This window comes from Sus scrofa, chromosome 9 (assembly GCF_054392235.1).
Source record: "Sus scrofa isolate SSC_HxYL_T2T_F1_AM1 chromosome 9, Sscrofa_HxYL_maternal_Yorkshire_Landrace_v2.0, whole genome shotgun sequence".
Taxonomy (NCBI): domain Eukaryota; kingdom Metazoa; phylum Chordata; class Mammalia; order Artiodactyla; family Suidae; genus Sus; species Sus scrofa.
In genome coordinates, this window is record NC_139391.1 from 108,287,561 (window position 1) to 108,308,641 (window position 21,081).

The following is a 21,081-nucleotide window of genomic DNA, read 5'->3' on the forward strand; positions in this document are numbered from 1 at the left end:
TTTGCAACCTTCAAAAAGCCCTGGAACCTTTTTCTGAGTTATAGGCAAAAGGCCATGTTTTCTCTGTCTGAGGTGGCAGAGCTGGAAGGGTAGGTGGGACAGGAAGTCCAACCCTCCCAAGTCTCTTTTTCTCTGTCCTCTCTTTTTTGCACTAGCAAGCAGCTGCTAGAGCATGGGAATTTTTAAAGATCCCATCCCGCTGGCCATCGAGTCTTCATTTCAATTTACACCGACATATGCCAAGTATAGGTATATGTTTGCATTGCTACCCATCTACTTCACATGCACACTTATAGTTATATGCTTGCATGTGGTCAACATTAAAGTATCCATATAGATTTTTCCATAACCAATTATTTATTTTTTTCAACTTTATGGAGATGAAGTTGACATATAACATTATATAAGCTCAAGTTATACACTGTGTTAATGTGATACACTTACCCTTTTTTTTTTTCTTTTTTTTTTTCTTTTTTTAGGGCTACACCTGAGGCACATGGAAGTGCCTGGGCTTGGGTTTGAACTGGAGCTGCAGCTACCAGCCTACACCACAGCCACGCCAGATTCATGCTGCATCTGCAGTGTACACTGCAGCCAATGGCAATTCTGGATCCTTAACCCACTGAGTGAGGCCAGGGATCAAACCCACATCCTCAAGGATACCATGTTGGGTTCCTGACTGTCTGAGCCACAACAGGAACTCCTATCCTTTTTTTTTTCTTTTTTAAAATATTTGGCCATTTCTCTAAGCTTATGCCTATGTCACCACCACTCAGCCAGTGTTTGTGAAGAGATACAAGGTAACTCTACAATAAACTCAACCCAAGCATAATTCTGAGTTGTGCAAACATAATGCTTTTGCATGCCAAATTCAGATGTTAGTTAGGCTTCTAGTGCCTAGTAACACCTGGGCCATGAAGTTCACAATCATGTCTAACAGACCAAAGACAGTGACGCGCTTGTGACGGATTCTGTGTCAGAACTACAACACAGATTTTGTTACCTTGCTCGAGTGAGATCCAGAGGTTTGGTGGCAGCTTGTCTGATCTGACAGCCATTAAAATAGAGTGAGTCTCCGTGGGCATAGGGTGCCAGCTGCCCACAGCCGCTTCCTATCACTCCCCCTTGAATAGTCTCCCAGTTTGCCTCGGTGACTCTTGCAGACTCAAAATTATCTTTAATATAACTGGGAAGGTCATGACTGAAAACAGAGCAATCGTCGCCTAGAGGGAAAGAAACAGTGGAAAAAGTTAGCTGGAACAAGCGGGATCAGCAGAAATTAAGGACAAACATTCAATTTCAGATTTAATCCAATCAAGTTCAGATTTACTATAAGAATGACAAAATGACAAGCAGATACAGACACCCAGAAAGAAATATTTCTCTTTTATTTTAGCAGTTATTGGCTGGTGTTGTTGAAAAACTTCCATTATCTTTGAGTAAATATTTACTAAAACCTGGAGGTGCTAAAGTACTTATTGCTTGTATAAGCCCACTGTTAAAAAACCACAGCATCTGCCTGGGCCTGCGTGTTTACCAGTGATGGGTCTCAGGAGGGAGCTCTCACTCCGGCCTGAGAAGCAACCTGCTTTCTTTTTTCTGTGCCTGATTTTGCAGCAGAAAATAAGTTGTGTTCTTGTTCTCTTTCTAGCTCTTATATTTGATGATTCTTTTTTTTTTTTTTTTTTTTTTTTTTTTTTTTTTTTTTTTGTGGCCACCCCGCAATATATGGAGCTCCTGGGCTAGGGATCAGATTCGAGTCATGCTTGTGACACCTACACCACAGCTGTGGCCATGCCAGATCTTTAACCCACTGTACCAGGCTCGGGATCGAGTCTGTGTCCCAGCACAGAGACGCCACCAACCCCCAGCGCCCCACAGCAGGAACTCCTGTTTCATGATTCTTGAGAGCAATGCCTGTATTTTATTCATTGCTGGATTCTAGCACCAAGCACAATCCTGCACACATACAAGATACTGGATAATGAAGCTGGGATAAATAAATGAATAAACTGGACATGTCTCTCAGAGACCACAGGGCTGAAATACTGGCATTTAAGGAAGGCACTTCTTTAGCAAATGTGTATGTCTTTGTACTTCTCCTTGACTGGAATACCACACTTTTCTCAATGTCTACAGTGGTTTAAAACCAGGAAAAAAAAAAAAAAGGAAAGGTCACAGTTCTGTTGGATCAAGGAAGAGGGCAAATCCCAGACACCTAGGACTCCTGTGAGACATCTGATTTGTTCATTTACCTAAAGTTCAAATTCTCCAGCTAATACATGGACAGACCCAGCTGGTCGCAGTTGTAATGAGACCAGGGGAAAAAGACGGCCGCTGAGTAATTTCTCACATCAGAGACGTGCAGTGGTCTGCATTTATCATACTCATTTCATTTGGAGGCGAGGCAATAGCCTCCTCCAAGACATCTAAATGGATTCTCCTCCAGAATTCAAATCTATGGGTTCTTGCATTGTATACTTAGAGAAGCTGTCTAACTCTGGTCCTCTTAGGAGCAATCTCTCAGCTTAAAGAGACAGCAAGGCTGACTGGAAAGAATAGGCTGAGTTCAGGTCTTCTTTCTGACAGGTACTAGCTGTGTGACCTTAGGCAAGTCACTTAACCTCCCTGAGTTTCAGTTTCGTTGCCTGTGAAGTGGGAATGATGAGATATTAACCACGGCTAATGTATGGGGAACATCATAAGGACTAAATGAATGAGTGAATTCTGTTGAATGAATTGGTGGATACTGTGTATACAGTAAAGCACAAGGCAGTGTAAGGATTCACTCAAAAAAGATTGACTGTAGAGTTCCTGCTGTGGCCAACTGCATTAGGAATCTGACTACAGTGGCTGGGGTTGCTGCAGAAGCACAGGTTTGATTCCTGGTCCAGTGCAATGGGTTTAAGGATCCGGCATTGCTGTAGCTGAAGCATAGTCGTAGCTGTGGCTCAGATCCAGTCCCTGGACCTGGGAACTTTCATGTGCTGTAGGTGTGGCCATTAGAAAAAAGTTTTATTGTGCATTGCTATATGTCAAGACTTAGGCTCTGAGGATATAATGGGAATTAGATAAAGTGAACTTTGTAACATAGAGGCTGAAACCTGTGAGAAACACTGCATCGAGGGCAAGCACGGCTGCAGGTCTTCCAACAGGCTGACAGAGCAACCTGCTGGTGAGTAGCAGGAGCTGAGCAGACCCTCTGTTCCAAATACACACTCAGCCTCCAAAAATTCAAGTAGTAAAAACGTATTTTTTGAATCATGGAGGTTGCGTGTGTGTGTGTGTGTGTGTGTGTGTGTGTGTGTGTGTGTGTGTGTGTGAGAGAGAGACATTGTGATCTGGGAAACGGAACATCTTGAATTGTCAGTTTTATCTCGGGAGGGCAGTGGCCACTGCTGCTGGGAGATGCCCAGGGAGAAGGAATGCTGGCCCAGTTTCTGGGGATGTGCGGCCAGGCCAGGAATGAGAGAGCCCCAGATTGGAAACCAAGTATGAAGGTAGGGGTTGGGGCAGGGAGTTATATGGAAGTGGAGGAATGTGAGGTGCTAGAGAATATCCCGAGGAGATAAAGCCTGCATTTCTCAGAATTCAAGGACCATAGCATAAAATTACTCTTGATCATTCATTCCAAATATCTCTGCGGTATCGTCCATCTCAAATCCCTCAGCTGGAGTTCCCATCCATTTCCTAGTGGCCTTTGCACCCATGTTGAGAGGAAGGCGACCCCCACGGTCTCCTGTGCCAGGGAGGGTCTGGGATTCAGACCTTGGAAACTTTCATCACAGATGCAAACAGCGCCGGTGGTGCAGTATCCGTGCCCACTGCACAGCTTGGGGCAAGCCTCGCCGATGTACACGTGGTCGATCGCCCAACTCTGCTTCTCCGTTTCTTCGCCCTTCTGGATCCAGCGGAACTGTGTCGCACTGCAAGTTCCACAGAGAGCAAAAGGGATGCAGAAGGTTCTGTTATTTCCCATGGCTGTATCCAGCCTCCAGCCTCCAGGCTTGGGAAGGGGAGCTATTTCTAAAGAAAAAAAGGGCTTCCCAAACATTTCCCTGAAGCATCCGATGGACAGAGGTGAACGTGTGCACCCCTCAAACTCTAGAAGCATACCCCCAAAACCCCTGAAAATTTTAGGTGAATTTCCTATTCTATTCCATAAAAAATCTGCATCCATTTTTCTTATAGTGAGGTACCATTTTCAAATCTTTGAGTAAAATGGATGCTTCTCTAGGATGGCTGCACTTCGCTATGGTTATCTTGTGGCTTTGCATAACCTGACCAGCCAGGCTCACCCCAGAGGGCATTGGATTCCAAGATGAGCAGAACACCCTTTGGGAGCACAGAACACTGGGGCAGATATGGTGCCAACTGCAGGTCTTTGCTTGGGCATTTGTGATTCAGGGCCCTTGATTGAGTTTGGTCTGTGCCATGAAATTTAATCAAAAGAAAATTTGAGGTCTATGAATCATTTACGAACAAGACCCTATTTCTTCTTGGGATGTGCAATTGCCACTTAGGTCATGGGCTGGTAAGAGGAAGGGGACAAAAGAGGAGAGGGTACTGGGCTGCAATGAAGTCTAGCCTCACTTTCTCACTTGCTCTCAGCTCACTGCATGAGCTCTGGAGAGTCTGGCAGAGAATCCCACAAACCCTAACCCTAACCCTAACCCTAAACTCTAACCCTAACCCTAACCCTAACCTTAAACCCTAACCCTAACCCTAACCCTATGCAACCGACCTGGAGGAGACATGGTCAGGCAGCTGGATCGTGACCCTCTTCCAGCTGGAGCTGTTGACAGCATTGTAGATGGTGGCTTCATGGAACTGGAAGGGGGAGCAGCCGATGCTGTTTGAAGAGGAAGGAAGGCACTGGGTCTGAACGAGCTGCCAGGAATCGGACCTGAAGACACCAAGGAGACTGCATTAGACAACTCTTCGGAGAAACACATGACCTATCTAATGTCGAGGTAATGCTTTAGGGTTCGGTTAAATTAAGATAATTTAATGTAAATTTCAGATTTCCTACACATATTTTAATTGTGGATAATTAAAAAATGCAAATCATTTCATATAAGTTATATCCCAATTCTTTACAATCACTTTCATATAGTCACAGATGACAGAATAAAATAAGAGTGGCAGAGAGCTGCCTTCTCGTGGCTTCCTCCCACTGACATTGCTTCAAGAAATATACCCAGAGTCAAACAGCAAAATCCTCTGTCTACCTAACCTTAACTCACTACAGTTTATTTTTAAAAGTGGTGATGGGTGGCAGGCCTATGAACACTCCAATAAGGTAGCCGCACTGTTTCCAACTGTTATTCAATGCTGCTTCTATGCTTTAGGAGACATGACTTGATCTAAAGCATATTCAGATCGTTCACTGATTTTATATTTTTATTAGGGCTAGTTGAAAATGAGCAATGTGAGTAAAAGAGAGTTCTATTTTGAGGACAAATGTGGCACCTTATTTTAAAATATAAAGTCTGCTGGCTGCAGTGTAGTATAAGATTGATTTTTATTGAAGGAAACATTTTAAAATAAATTTACACAAATGAAAATTTTACATGTATAGACATGAACTGCCACATTTAATACATATGAATGCTCCCCTGTAAGAAGTTGCCTTAGAAACAGACAACCATTTGAATTGTATATTCAGGTTTTAAGGAAATGTAAAAAAATTATTTCACTAACCTTGCATCCTTAGTGTACTCCAGCATTACGGAATGAAGGTCACCGCAAGAAGTGGCTTCACAACCCACCACAATCTAAAACCAGCAAAGAATTGATATGTGTCAGGCAAGATTAAATAGTACCTATCATTAATTAAAAATCCCATCTCTCTTCATATGAACCCGATAAGTAATCAAGGAATATTCAGAGGAGTTTCCATGTGGTTCAGTGGGTTAAGAACTGAACATATTGTCCGTGAGGATGTGGGTTTGATCCCTGGCCTTGCTTAGTGGGCTAAGGATCCAGTGTTGCTGCAGCTGCAGCATAGGTTGCAGATGTGGCTTGACCCCGAGTTGCTGTGGCTATAGTGTAGGTCAGCAGCTGCAGCTCGGATTCGACCCCCGGCCAGGGAACTTCCATATGCCATATGGCTCAGCAGTAACGAACCCAACCAGTATACATGAGGTCTTGGGTTAGATCTCTGATCTTGCTCAGTGGGTTGAGGATCCGGCGTTGCTGTGAGCTGTGGTGTAGGTCATAGATGTGGCTCACATCTGGTGTTGCTGGCCTGTGGTGTAGACTGACAGCTGTAGCTCTGATTGGACCCCTAGCCTGGGAACATCCATATGCTGCAGGTTTGGCCCTAAAAAAAGTTATTTCTATTTACTTAACTAGTATAACATATTAATTATAAAATTGGTGACAATAAATTGGTCAAAAGGAAAGTAACACTTGGAGAATTAAGGAAAAGAAACAAAGTATCATTGGTTCAAAACATTTTCCATTGATGCCCCACCTTCCTGGGGTATTTGTAATTGAAAATAGCAATTTTTAATTACTTAATATTTATTCTTAGTTTTTTTCCGTTTCCATGTGAATAAAAACATTCCATATTATGTGCAATTCAATGTTCGAATCATCAATAATGGATAAAAGCTATAAAAATTTGGTATTTCAAATTTAAGTTCTAATCATCTACTAAACAAGTCCTCTTTCAGTGCTGATACTAGGGAAAGTTAATGCTAAAAATTTCAGGTTATCTTTTTATGAATAAAATAACCTTGGTTTCAGAGAGATAGAATAAGAAGTGTATTCCAATAGTGGAAATGAAAACTAGAAAGGAAACAAATAAAATGCTGTGGTGCTTCATAGGAAGGAGAGATTGAATTTGATTACTTGGGTTAGAAAACAATTCGGAAGTGGGAGGTCTTAATTATTCCAACTACAAGAAGAAATGATAATTACATGACATGATAGAGGTGCTAACGATCACTATTGTGGCAATCACATTATAACATATAAATGCATAGCATCATATTATAACACATAAATGCATAGAATCAACATGTTGCACACCTTAAATTTACAGAATGCTCTATGTCAAAAACAGTTCAATTTAAAAAAGAAAATAATTCATCAAGTACAATACAGTGCATGACAGCTGTCCCTAAGGAATGGGAAAAGCCTGAGAGGCAGAGATAGGAGAAAGACATTTATATGGAAGGACCGTGAGCAGAGCAGACACCCAGGTGGGAAAGCACTGTGGCATGTCTAGAGCATAGCGTCTGGTTTGTTTTGGTTTCAGCGTAGAGTATGTGAAATATTGGTGGCGAGGGTTGGGAAGACTGGTTGAGTTTGACAGACCATGAGTTGTAGTCAAGGGTGTTTGTTCTTAATGCGGTAGGCAATGGGGAGTCATTAAGGGTTTAAGAGCGTGGAATGATGTGCCTGGAGGTGTGGACTGCGCTGCTGAAGACAGGTGGGAGTGGGAGGGGGAGATTAGAAGTGAAAAGCTTATTCAATGGACTTTAGATTTAATTAAGGGCCAGAATGGAGGTGGTAACTGTGCAGAGCAGATGGGATGGGTGCCAGGAACACTGGGAATTAGAATTAAAAGGATGCCGTAACTGGTTAGATCTGAGAAGTGAAAAATCAAAGACTACTTTAAACAGTAAAGCCAGTGAACAGGTGACAGGCAGTGCCACTGAGAGAAACAGGAAAGTCAGAAAAGGAGTCTGTATGGGGCATGAAGATATGAAGTTCCCTGTTAGAATGCTGAGTGAGGGGCCAGTGAGACAAAGGTGTAGACATGTAACAGGCTATTAAAAGTACTGAGTTAACTGTTGGTGAGCCAGTCAAGTTTGGATACACAGATCTGGGAGTTGCTTTTAAAGCTAGGACACTTGAAGCCAGAGTAGGAATGAAATTCATAATGGTGAGAATGTCTTTGAAAGGAGAGGAAAGCCAAGGAGAAGTATTAAGAAATGCTCTATTTAGAGGGTTGAGGGAAGAAGAGGGGTCAAAAAGGAGATGGAAGTAGTAACATCTACTAACTACTACTAAGCGGAGAAGCAGTAGACAATCTAGAAGCCACAGGGAAAGAGAATTTCACTATATTGGGGAAATGGCTCGGATCGTCAGTGTTGGAAAATGAGACACTGTCCAGTCTCTGAAGGAGCATTTAATACAGAGCTGAGGAAAAGATTTTATTTATTTATTTATTTATTTTTTGTAGCCCATCTCCAGGGAGTTTTTATCTTGCAAAACTAAAACCCTATACGTATCAAACAACTCCCCATTCCCCCCTCCTCCCAGTTGTGAATACATTTTTTTATTTCTGCTAATAAGGATTCTTACTATGAACTGTCATTGTGGCCCATCTTTTTCTCTTTCTTTTTCCAACAGTGAAGTCCTAGCACTTAAAAAATTTTTTTTTACAGGCACCCCTGCAGCATATGGAAGTTCCCACGCTAGGGGTGGAACTGGAGCTTCAGTTGCAGGCATATGCCACAACCACAGCAATGCCATATCCAAGCCACATCTTCAACCTACACCTGGTCTTGTGGCAATGCTGGATCCTTAACCCACTGAGTGAGGCCAGGGATCGAATCCACATCTTCTCAGAGACAACATCAGGGTCCTTAACCTGCTAAGCCACAATAGGAACTTTAAGCATGTCTTTTTAAATGGGGGCATCAGAACAACTAATCTCTCTCTTTAAAATGATCTAGTAATAAACTGCATTTCTGCAATGGCCCTTTTTATTGTGTTCTGTAGTGAAAAAGACATTAATTGATACTGCTTTATCTTTTTCTCTGATTATCTAGTAACTATCTCCTATGCCCTCCCATTTTTCTACATAAATAAAACATGCATTTATAAGAGGTGAGAGTCCTTTTTGAATCTTTGGGGATTTGGGAAGTTCTGGTTAGGTTAATGCATAGGTTCGCTTTTAAAAGTCAGAGACAAAAGAAAAGTGGAAAGACATAATGAAAAAGAATAGATAAAGGAGCAAAGTGCGAATTAAGAGCCCAACTTGTTTCTGTGAGAATGTGAGTTTGATTAAAGATCCAGGGTTGCCACAAACTGCAGTGTAGATCACAGATGTGGCTCAGATCCAGTGTTGCTGTGACATTGGCCTTATCTGCAGCTCTGATTTCACCCTGGCCTGGGAACTTTCAGATGCTGCAGGTACAGCTGAAAAAAGAAAAAAAAAAAGAAAAAAAAAGAAAAAAAGAAAAAAAAAGAAGAAGCAAAGTGGCTTGATGTAGAAAACAGCATAAAGAGAAAGTGGTAGGGAAAAGGTGGGGGTGGGATGAGGGCAATATGCAGGATAAGAAAGGACAGAGACAAAGAGAGAAACAGGCAGCGGTGCCTATTTGAGCTTTTTACTTCCAAAGTTTGGAAAAGTGAATTCAAGATTACGTATCTGAGATACAATACAGTTACATTTCTTGCTATGTCTCAATATACTCATAGATTTTACCTGTGTTCAAATAATCCTACAAGGAGTTCCCACCGTGGCTCAGGAGTTAGTGAACCCAACTAGCATCCATGAGGACGCAGGTTCGATCCCTGGCCTGTCTCAGTGGGTTAAGGATCCGGCATTGCCGTGAGCTGTGGTGTAGGTTGCAGATGAGGATCCTGTGTTGCTGTGGCTGTGGCGTAGGCCGGCGGCTACAGCTCTGATTGGACCCCTGGTCTGGGAACTCCATATGCCAAGGTTGTGGCCCTAAAATAGACAAAGCAACAACAACAACAAAAACAAAAACACAAATAATCCTATAAGATAAAGGCCTTTGTGAAAGATCACTTCTTTTATTCATAAGATAAAGCCTCTGTTAATGAATGAAATCAATCTTTTCCTTACAGTTGTTCAAATAAGCATTTTCCCTACACCCCCCACCCCTGAAATGCAAAAAATGCAATGCCCACTCCCCCTTACTTTAAACTGCATCATGTATCCTGGCTGTATAATGAGTTCTCTGGAAGAAAGCACATTGTGAGTCTTGTCTTTCTTTTTATTTGGCCAGTAGAGGTGGAAGGATGGATTGCCACAGAATCCTGCTGTCCTTACTGCATTGGGGTAAAAACTCCAGTTTTCTTCATGGGAAGTGCCTTCTGTGAAGGTAAATTGGAATCAGTAGGGCATGTCGTTCTCTTAAATTAATTTGTTTATTGTTAAACTACTTGAATGTCTATGCTCTAGCTTTTTGGTTACCCTTTTAGATTGATTTTTGTCTTATTTTTAATTGGCATAATATGTGAACCTAAGATGAGAAATCAAATCTGGAAATGATTATTAAATGCTAATATAATGATTACCTAACTTTTAAAACATAATTCCTAGTCTGGGTAACTTTCACCGTTGCAAAATTTCTTTTGGTATACTTCCAAGCCAATATAATGTATACCTCTGCAGTACAGACATTCCCAAAGAAACTGAAATTATTTTGGAATACTGACATTTCAAATTATAATTAGAGCTAGACATTTTTGTCTCTAGTGTGATTTATTAAATTCTTAGTTGACATTTCAACAAGCAGCCAACCTTGAAGGTGTCCAAAATATTACGCAAAATATAACAGCTCACGGGTTGAGGAGTAAACATGCATGAGACACTGATTTAAATGCTTTTCTTGTAGTAACTCATGCAGAGACACAAGCAGATAAGAGACTCACAGGAAAGACTGTTCGATGTCTTGTTTCTTACCATCATCAAAAGTGTCCACCAGTTGACTGGGGTTGATTTCTGCTCCCCCAATCAAAATGTTGTCTAGTGCCCATTGAGCACGCTCTACTCCAGAGACCACAAGTCCATTGCTGATTACAAAAGGCTGCCACCAGCGGAGTCGAGTTGTGTTGGTGAGGGCATCCTCGGGAAGAAGTATGTAGTCATGTCTGACAGAAATGTACTTCTGATAATCCATCTCATGGAGCAAAGTCCAAGTAATTCCTATAATAACAAATCCACCAACATAGTAACAGATCTAGAAAAAAAGCCACAAACCACCAGAATACTGCAGCTACTGTCAGCTTCCCAAAGGAATCTTCAGCCAGTTAATGAGAACTGACTTCACTGAGTTTAATCTAAGTGTTCATCCCTTATACATATTATTTCAAAATGAGGCTGATGATATAAGGGGAAGGGCATTTAGAAATACCTGGCCAAAAAGAAAAACACTGAAGTAGAAGTTATGTTTTGTGCTTTTAAAATTTTGTTCTTCTTATATGCACTATCTCATAAATAATGAGACATAACCATATTGTGCAGGTCTCTCATCAAGAATTCCTAGTATTTTAGAATATAGCTATTCTATGTAATTCTATTGTATTCTATGTAATAAATCTACTCTATGTAATTCTATGTAATTTGTGGTTTGTGGGATAAATATGAAATTTCTCTCATCAATTGATAAGACTATAGATAGAATGTTTAAATTACTTAAGTAAAAGGCAAAAGATTTATACAATCTGAAAAACTGTATTGGGGAAATAACAATTAAAAAACTTACTTAAGAAAACACCTTCTGAATACCCTGAATACTTTAGGCTCATCTACTTATTAAGAACGATATTTATCCACCAAAACTGATTTTCTAAAGACCTTGTGGTACTAGTGGTCAGGTTTCAGCTGCTTTAAAATAATAAAACAAACAAAATTTTGTTAAAACTGTGTGTGCCAAACTCACAAACTACCTTCTTTCACAATAAAGTTTTCTTATAGATTTTCTACAGTATTTATTACAGGCTTGTTCATACAAAAGCTTTTAAAAATACTCTAAAATGTTTTAAAAATTATCTTTTACTTGGAAAACCACACGAAAATTTATTTCTTAATTGTATCAGTAAGCCTCTGCTAAGCATAGTGATTATTTTCTTTATTCATCCATTTTGGAGTTTATTTTTTAAATGTGATTTTTTTTTTTCTCTTGTCCCTTCTTCGGTGGATTTTGTACAACGCAGAAATCACACGTATGGAAAGTGTAATGCAAGATGTATAGCTTTCTCTTTGTGAATTCCACTATTTGCACTGCAGGTAGGAGAGTTTTGTAGAGATTTTTCTGAGGGGCATTGGATGGAATTTGGGAATCTGCTCCAAGGCATGGCTTTCACCCCCTGAAACGTGCCTCCATCGGTAGAGTAGTCCAACAGCACGCCTTCCTTCCGGCAGATGGGCCGATGGCAGGAGGTCATGTTGTTCTCACTACCGATGCGCCCCCAGTACTGCAGGAATCTGAATACAAGCACATATTATCCATCAGAATAGTTAATTAGAACACATTGTCTACTCAAGTCTAGGGTAACAATTTCTTCCACACATGTGTTCCTTGTTTGGGGGCCAATTTGCTACATTGTAACAAAAACAACACAAAGTTGACTTACTTTGCCCCTCTGAGATCCAAATCTTGAGTAATAGCTTGTCTCACTGTGGATCCCCCAAAATAAAGGGCGGTGTCTTCGGCCAGAACCCCACACTCAGTACAAGTACTTCCACCTTCCAAGGACATCCACAAATCGGGCTTGATTTCTTCACTGTCAAAGCGCTCCTTCAGGAAAGTCTGGAAAAAAGGTAAGTTGCATGTGTTTGAAAGTAACAATTTCAAAGAATAATTATGGAATAGTTAAGACAAAACGGAGTTACTTCTTGGATTTAAAAAAGTTAGAGCTGATTTCGAATGCTTTTCCAAAAGATATTAAAAAAAAAAACCCAACAGGATATTTCCATAATATTTTTTTCGATCATGTATTGAAGATCATTGAAACTGCTTAAATAATGTTGGAATTTAAAATCTAGAGAGACAAGTTCCCATCATGCAGAAACGAATCTGACTAGCATCTATGAGGATGCAGGTTCAATCCCTGGCCTTACTCAGTGGGTTAAGGATCTGGCATTGCTGTGAGCTGTGGTATAGTTGCAGATGTGGCTTGGATTCCGCATTGCTCTGGCTGTGGTGTAGGCCAGCAGCTGCAGCTCCGATTTGACCCTTAGCCTGGGACCCTCCATATGCTGCAGGTGCAGCCCAGAAAAGTAAAAAATAAATAAATTAATTAATTAATTAAATTAAATAAAATCTAGAGAGAGTTTTAAAGTAAAACAATTGTAAGGCTGAATATAGTAATACTCCTATTTGTAAAAAGTTACTTAAGGAGTTCCCGTCATGGCACAGTGGTTGACGAATCTGACTAGGAACCATGAGGTTGCAGGTTCGGTCCCTGCCCTTGCTCAGTGGGTTGACGATCCGGCATTGCCGTGAGCTGTGGTGTAGGTTGCAGACGCAGCTCGGATCCCGCGTTGCTGTGGCTCTGGCGTAGGCCAGTGGCTATAGCTCCGATTAGACCCCTAGCCTGGGAACCTCCATATGCCAAGGGAGCAGCCCAAAGAAATAGCAAAAAGACAAAAAAAAAAAAAAAAAGTTACTTAAGCATGTACTTTCAAAATACACTTGTTTATTTACATATTATGAAAAATGCTATTGTAATTTATTATGATACTCTGAAACATGAACAGAAATGACAATTTAAAGGAATAAGATAAAATAAAATGGATGTTTTAGCACTCCCCCCCCCAATATTCCCCGCTTGACTGTCTTGTTCTTGGGAGTACGTGCCCCCACCTTGGAGACTGATTCAGGAACCCAGGTTCCTTTGGCCTCCAGCACAGAACAAACTTAAAATGTCCATGTGGTTAGGCAGGGACATTTGAAACCAAAGCTTTCCATATGAAGTCAAAAGAAACTCAACCTTGGGAGGCAATTTGAAGGACTTTTCACATGTTTATCAGGGCCAAGATATGAGGATGAAGATGAGAACTCAAAATCAAGACTAAAGTATTTTCCCTAACTAAAAATGACCCAACCACCAGGAACAGTCTATTTTTCAGGTAGGGTAAATGAAATATTAGGGTTCATTATGGTTACATTTTATGTCACATTATTTCATCCTCTCACATCATAGTTAAGATCTTGATTTTTTATTTATTTTGTCCAGAGGACATGTATTTTGTCCATAATTCAGTTTTGCATTGGGCTGAGGCAGCTTTCTTTGCTTTTTCTTTTTTAAATTACAGAAACACATCATGAAAACAATCTGTTATAGCTGCAACTACAGTAACTTTATAGAAAAATTGCACACCTTTTCACTTCTTAGGAAAGTTGTCTCGTTGCCGTCTTGTTGTGGAGTTATGACTTTAGATTTAAATAGATTCTCTTTTCCTCAAACTTAGAACATAATCAACTCTACAGTTAAAGATATGGAGTCACATGTGAGCCTTACCTTACCTCACTGATGTTGGCAAATAAATGCAATTTATAAATGGAGGTTTACATGGAAAAACAAGGACACTTTGTTAACCATAGTAACTCTCATTGGTTCAGAGTTCTTAATATAGATTTCTATAATTTCTTATCCAACTGAGGAATGCTGTTGAGACTTAAATGTTCATGAAGGAAACTAGATTTTAAAAAATTTATTCATTACCCGTGGCTATATATCTTTCCCTTTTCTTTTTTTTCCACACCTGCAGCATATGGAAGTTCCCAGGCTAGGGGTCGAATTGGAGCTGCAGCTGCCAGCCGACTTCATGGCCACAGCAACACGGGTTCCGAGCCATGTCTGTGACCCACACCATAGCCCACGGCAATGCCGGATCCTTAACCCACTGAACGAGGCCAGGGATGGAAACCATGTCCTCATGGATACTAGTCAGGTTCATTACTGCTGAGCGGCAGCAGGAACTCCCTCTTTCTTATGTTATAATGTCATTGATCACAAATAGACTGACAGCTTCAGACACAAGTGAGAATTGCTCCAATTTTATGTTTTTAATTTATCAATTCCAAAGTTGCTGAAGTATTGCAGAAAAAGAATAGGACAGATTTTTGTTACATTGTTTGCCACTTAATATGTTCAATTTCAATCACATGTGCTTTTTTAGCTTCGTTATTTTTCTGTTGCTTTACCATGAACGCAGCATATTTATTCAGAGTGTATATATAGCAACTCTGTCGGGCAATGGTATTTGCTTTGCATAGTACATAGTGATATAACAGCTAAAGTTACCAAGAATGACCTCTTTATTCTTACTGAATACAAAACCACATTTCAGCAGTCAGCAAACCAGAACACTGAATTTTCTGAACAAAAATTCAGGTACTGTTTAGGCCTTTTTGAAAATTTGATTTTTTGGAGTTCCCGTCATGGCGCAGTGGAAACAGATCCGACTAGCAACCATGAGGTTGCGGGTTCAAACCCTGGCCTCGCTCAGTGGGTTAAGGATGTGGCGTTTCCGTGAGCTGTGGTGTAGGTCGCAGATGCAGCTCGGTTCATGTGCTGCTGTGGCTGTGGCGTAGGCCAGCAGCTACACTTCCAATTGGACCCCTAGCCTGAGAACCTCCATATGCTGTGGGTGCGGCCCTCAAAAGACAAAAGACAAAAAAATTTTTTTTTTATTTTTTTGACAATGTATTGATGTTATTTGCTTTATTTCATAACAACAACGGTATCTTCCTTTAAGCAGTACATTTACTGAAAAAAAAATGGAATTAAAGAAGGCGTAATGTAGACTTTAAGAATCTGCTCTAAAAAAAGCAGTGTATGTGCTTTATATAGTCTGGTTTATTTTATGAATTGGGTAAAATGTATTAGAACTTAATCCTAATATTTTTGTATATAATAAACCTAACACATTTTTGAAAGTTTCCATCCCAAGGATTTGTTTATTGGGGGCCCCCAAAGAATGTCATTATAAATTACTGGTCTCACTCTTACATTAGCTCTTGATGCATGGCCCACATGTGAGAAGAGGCATCCTTCAGGGGCTTTGACGTTACCTTCAGAGTGTGAGTCAAGTAGCAGTTCGGCCCAGAGTACCCCGGATCACAGATGCACTGTTCCTTTAAGCAGTCCCCATGGCCTCTGCAGTTGTCCAAGCATTCAGGGCCCAGGTAGAAATTGTCAATTGCCCACTGCATATCTGAGTGCTTCTGATAGAACCTAAACCTTACTGGGCTATTGGCACCATAAGAACAAAGGAGGGACAAACAAAAGTTAAGTTTATTCAGGTCCGTTTTCCTGTGTGTGTATTCAGTGCTCAAGAGAAGAAAAAAACAAAACAAAACCAAAAAAACATTTAAACCATTCTGACAAGATAAAATGGGTTAATAAAAAATGTTTTCTTACCGCCCTTAGTAATGGAAGTTTAAAGCCAGTTCAACTTAAATTTTAAAATATGAGAGTAAACTTGTAAAACAAAACAAAAATACAGTGGAATCTCTATTTCAAGCAAAAGCAACATTTAAAAATGCAAATCCGTAACCATCATAAATCAGGTTGCTTATGAACTGGAGTCCAGTGGCTGCGACGCAATTTAGGCTCATTAATTGCATTTCTGAAATTGTACAGAAGGTGAATGAATCCTTTGACAGAGCCTAGTCAGCATCCACACAGCCCTCGGGGGGGGGTGGGAAATAGCAACTTCTGAATTCCCCAAAGATAATCAATATTCTCAGAGTAACTATGCTAATTAGAAAACAATTTTGAAAGGTTTATATTAAAGGACAATTTTCCTGAGATTTTAATTCCATCATTGTTCTTTTCTGCCTTCTGGGAAAAATATAAGCCTCATGATTAACCTTATATTAAAGTATGCCACACTATTTTGGTGTAAAGAGTTCCAAGTGCACGAGAGAACATTCTGGAATGACGTAAATGCTCTGTTATCTTGTTTCATGTGGTGGTTACAGGGGTTATACAATGGGAAGAACTTGCGCTGAACAATTAAAATGCGTTCATTTTACTGAATGTAAATTGTACCTCATGATGAAATGAGAGAGAACAGGAGGGGGAAAATAAGGCAGTGAGGTTGTGGTGGCTTGCCAGCCTCCATTTCAGCCCAGATGAGTCACATGAGACCGTCATCGTGGTATAATGCCCCTCAGTACTGAGGAATGGGCATTCTTGAATTAATGTGTACCAATGAGATGCAAGGAGGCACTTGCTCCAGTTCTGTTTGAAAAAAAGCAACTCTCTTTTTCTCCTATTAGCCACCGGTAAGGATGCATTCTGTTCCCGCTTTCGGGCAGCCATCTGTGTTCAAGAGGGGAACCAGCCCAAAGGCTGAGTGTGACACCCATGTGTAGACAACGGAGCAGCGTAAGAGAATAAGAAATAACAATCTCCCTGAAGACACCATTGAGCCTGTCAATCAACCAATCCTACAGTTCATTTATCTTTGGAATTTTTTCACTGTAGATATAATACATTGCATTTTCAATTGAGCCAAATTTAATTTAAATGGGGTTTTTTGCTACCTGTAGCCGAAAGCATACTAATTGTTTTCTAGCAAGTTAATGGACGAAGGCCTTTAGATTTGTTCCAGAAAACTGCGAGTTCCCATGTAGTAAATGATCTCTGTGGGACTCTGGAAAAGTCCTGTGGAAGCACCTTATTCAAAGGCTCTCTATGTTCTGGTCATCTATCATAACTCTGCTTCACTAGAAGGTTCTTCATTTAGCCAGGTTCTATGATTTGTATAGTGGAAGTATACCTATCATTTTCTTTAATGTATCTTTTTCCTTAATTTTACAGTTGAAGGGAATTTTTTGGTAAATGCCTTACTTTATCCACAGCCTTTTCAGAGAACAGTTTAATCACCTCGGCTCACTACTGCTCCACGCTAATTACTTTTCACAGGTGCAGAACAATGCTTTGATAAGAAAAAATGAAACCTACAAACCACATTTGTACATATAGCATGAAGAGTTAAGATCTGTACAAATAGCATGATGAGTTAGGTTTGGCTTCTGGCTCTGTCCATCATCAATTGATAAGGTGGTAACGTAGAAAGTTATGAAGGACCATGGACCACAACAATTTACAACTCTGTGTCCAAAAGTTAGCATATATCTTTTCAATTGCCTCCAAGGCTATCACCATTACTCTGTCCCCATTTTCAGAGACTGAGATATGGAAGATGGTAGGTCCTGCCAAGTTCCATCTTAACAAGTCTGAGGATTGCAACATGAGGTCTCCTTAAAATAGCTCATCATGGGGGTCACCAATTAGAGACCTGTTAGAGTCAGGAAGAGAGCATTTTACCCACGATCCCACAATACTTTTGAGCTAACCACCTACTTTTGGGTGCATGGAACCAGGCTTTATGTTAATTTTCTACTTACTTTCCAACTAAACTTTCAGGGAGTGGGTATGTGATCCTTTTCCACTCTTTAGTTGGAAAGAACACAGATGGCTGCGAAACACTTCCCGAGCATTTTGGGTCTGCAGGTAAGCACTGAGGGACGAGATAATTCCAGCTCACACCGAAGTCAGTAGAATATTGCACATGAATTTGATTTTGGGCAACTTTTTCAGACACTTTACATCCAACAGAGATCTAATAAATAAAGAAATGCAAGATTAGTAAGGTATTAAAACCATATTCCATGTTTCTGCTTAAGAATTAGGCAGCAAGAAAGTTGCTGATCACTTAACAGACACTGTACCATATCTGTCCTGTATTTTCAGGTTCATTATTCACTCTGCTGATGGACGGCAGACTTGACATGGTTGCCCAAGGTGACAAATTAGAGAGCCAAATATATTGTGCAAGGAGTTTGGAGAGAAGCTGAAATCTGTGCTTCTGCCATGGCTGGCTGATTGCCTTGGAAGGCCTGGGCCTACTTTTACAAATTGTTGTTTGTTGTGCTAATGGTCTGGCACTTCTCTTTGGCAGAATGCTAGACCAAGAAGGATGGCTAACAGCTTTCCCAAGTTTACTGTTTTGTTATACAATTTATGACTCTCAATAAATCACTTTCAACTACAAGTAAGATGCAACGAAGTGATTACAGAAGGTACTTTTGATAATGCACCGCATCCTTTGTTGATGGAGACAGTCATAACGTAACATTTGCTAATACAGTGGGATTGAGGTAGACAGAATAAATTGGTTGGCACACAATCTTGGCCAAAATTGTTGTTGGCATTAATGCTAATCATGCCTTTGTTTGCTATAATTTTCTTTATTCAGAAACACCAAAATGCTCTTGTAAAAAAGGTAGGTATAATCTTAATCTTCTCTTAAAGGAAAACAATGCCTAAATCACACAATGATTTAAACTCAGGGAAGTGGAATCAGTATCCTACATTTCCATTATAAATATTTTGTTCCATCCGTATTTAATCCCATACAGAAGCACATTTACTCTTCCCTAAGTTTCACCTCGCAATAGTTCAGAAATAGAAAGCTTTTAATCATTAAGTTATACATGTAAGTTGAGATGTATATTATCTCAATGTTACTTTATTTTTCAAAGTATGTATTAAGTCAAGAGAATATTGTATGATCATTGTCTATTTTTTTTCCCATTTTTATATTGCCGGTGCATGGCTCTTTAAGTAACTGAGATAATAACATTTTCACCTTGAATTGCATGATCCAGCCTTCAGTGGGAGTCAGGTCATGGGTCACTGCATATACTTCTCTTCCATCCTCACTGCCACAGATCATGACGCCATCCGGGGAGTCACAGAATCTTTCTACTGTACAATCATCATGGAATAGCCAATGCTCATTTACTTAAAAAATAAATAAATAAAAATTTTATGACTGATAAATGACAAAAACACTTGAAGCAAATTTTCACTTCAGGCAAGATTTAGAATTAAGTAGAAGTCTCTCTTATTACATACCTCCCACAGACAAAACACTAATGGAAGCATCTCAATTGAGCAACATGGATACTGAGAGGTTGAGATATACCAAGAGTTTGATATTAGTTAAGTCCACATTTAGAAAAAAAAAAAAAGCATATTGTAAGTGTTACAAACGCAAAGTAAAGGGAAATGTATATATATATTTTCTGACAGATGTTTCACTTTTGAGGCAAAATCTAAAGAAAGAGAAAGAATTTTTAGGAATGTGGTAGGAAAGTGAGTTAGCTACTTCTACTCAAATTCTGGTAGTATCTTCTGATGAAAAAGGGCTTACATTAATCACTAACATCAAGCTGTTCTGCAATATCACAAATTACTTCTGCAAAGTAGATATTACACTTTCTAGAAGCACTGTCTTTGCAGGACAGGCAGGAGCTAATTACGCATCAAAAATTAGCCAAAAATAAAAGTCAGTATTTTAGATGCTTGAAAAAAATGTGCATTTGCTTTTATTCTTACAGAAGTTATGCTTAAATTATTCCCTGAAAAAAACTTATTCTCTGATTGTAAACTCATAAACCAATGCACAGAGAAAAATAAATGAGTAATTTAGCAAAGTTCTGAATCAGATCTATTTAAGTCTTTTTTCTTTTTGTCTTTTTAGGGCTGCACTCACAGCATATGGAAGTTCCCAGGCTAGGTGTCCAATCAGAGCTGTAGCCGCCAGCCACAGCCACAACCGCAATAATGCGGGATCCAGGCCGTGTCTGCGACCAACACCACAGCTCATGGCAATGCCGGATCTTCAACCCACTGAGCGAGGCCAGGGATCAAACCCGCGTCCTCATGGATGCTAATCAGGTTTGTAAACCGCTGAGCCACGTGGGAACTCCAGATCTATGTAAGTCTTATCAATAACCTTTTTTTTGGCTTCCCAGCAGCATATGGAGTTCCTGGGAGCCACGGTTGCAGTGCTGGGCTGGGGATTGAACCTGTGTCCTGATGTTCCACAGACACTGCTGATCCCACTGCACCACAGCAGGAACTCCTCAGTAACCTTCTTGAGAGAGGTTACTGGGTAGGGGTAAAGACCATTCTAAGCTTTTTCAATTTAAAAGGATAATTTTTATTAAATGTTTGCAATTATATTACTGTACCATGTGATATACTGATAAATGAATTAATAAGAATAATTAATCTAGGAGTTCCCATTGTGGCTCAGCAGATTAAGAACCTGACATAGTGTCCATGAGGATGCGAGTTTGATCCCTGGCCTCACTCAGTGGGTTAGGGATCCAGTGTTGCTGCAAGCTGCAGCATAGGTCACAGATGCAGCTTGGATCTAGTGCTGCTGTGGCTGTGGTGTAGGCCAGCAGCTGCAGCTTCAATTCAACCCCTAACCCAGGAACCTCCATATGCTGCAGATGTGGCTGCAAAAAGAAAAAAAAAGAATAATTAAACTAA

The 21,081-nt window shown here is 40.1% G+C and overlaps 1 protein-coding gene across 6 annotated transcripts in view; it reads right to left on the reverse strand.

Annotated features, from left to right (window-relative positions):
• The window catches only part of RELN (reelin), a 499,001-nt gene that overhangs the window by 13,733 nt on the left and 464,187 nt on the right, over positions 1 to 21,081 (reverse strand). For all 6 annotated transcript variants that reach the window (XM_084977353.1, XM_084977355.1, XM_084977351.1 and 3 more), the window contains exons 51-61: positions 19,385 to 19,539; positions 18,141 to 18,355; positions 15,795 to 15,972; positions 12,349 to 12,524; positions 12,093 to 12,199; positions 10,676 to 10,918; positions 9,908 to 10,083; positions 5,704 to 5,777; positions 4,745 to 4,906; positions 3,769 to 3,926; positions 1,004 to 1,223 (exon numbers count right to left, since the gene is read on the reverse strand). In XM_084977353.1, the coding sequence (XP_084833479.1) occupies positions 1,004 to 1,223; positions 3,769 to 3,926; positions 4,745 to 4,906; positions 5,704 to 5,777; positions 9,908 to 10,083; positions 10,676 to 10,918; positions 12,093 to 12,199; positions 12,349 to 12,524; positions 15,795 to 15,972; positions 18,141 to 18,355; positions 19,385 to 19,539 (1,864 nt within the window). The remainder of the gene's footprint in view (positions 1 to 1,003; positions 1,224 to 3,768; positions 3,927 to 4,744; positions 4,907 to 5,703; positions 5,778 to 9,907; positions 10,084 to 10,675; positions 10,919 to 12,092; positions 12,200 to 12,348; positions 12,525 to 15,794; positions 15,973 to 18,140; positions 18,356 to 19,384; positions 19,540 to 21,081) is intronic.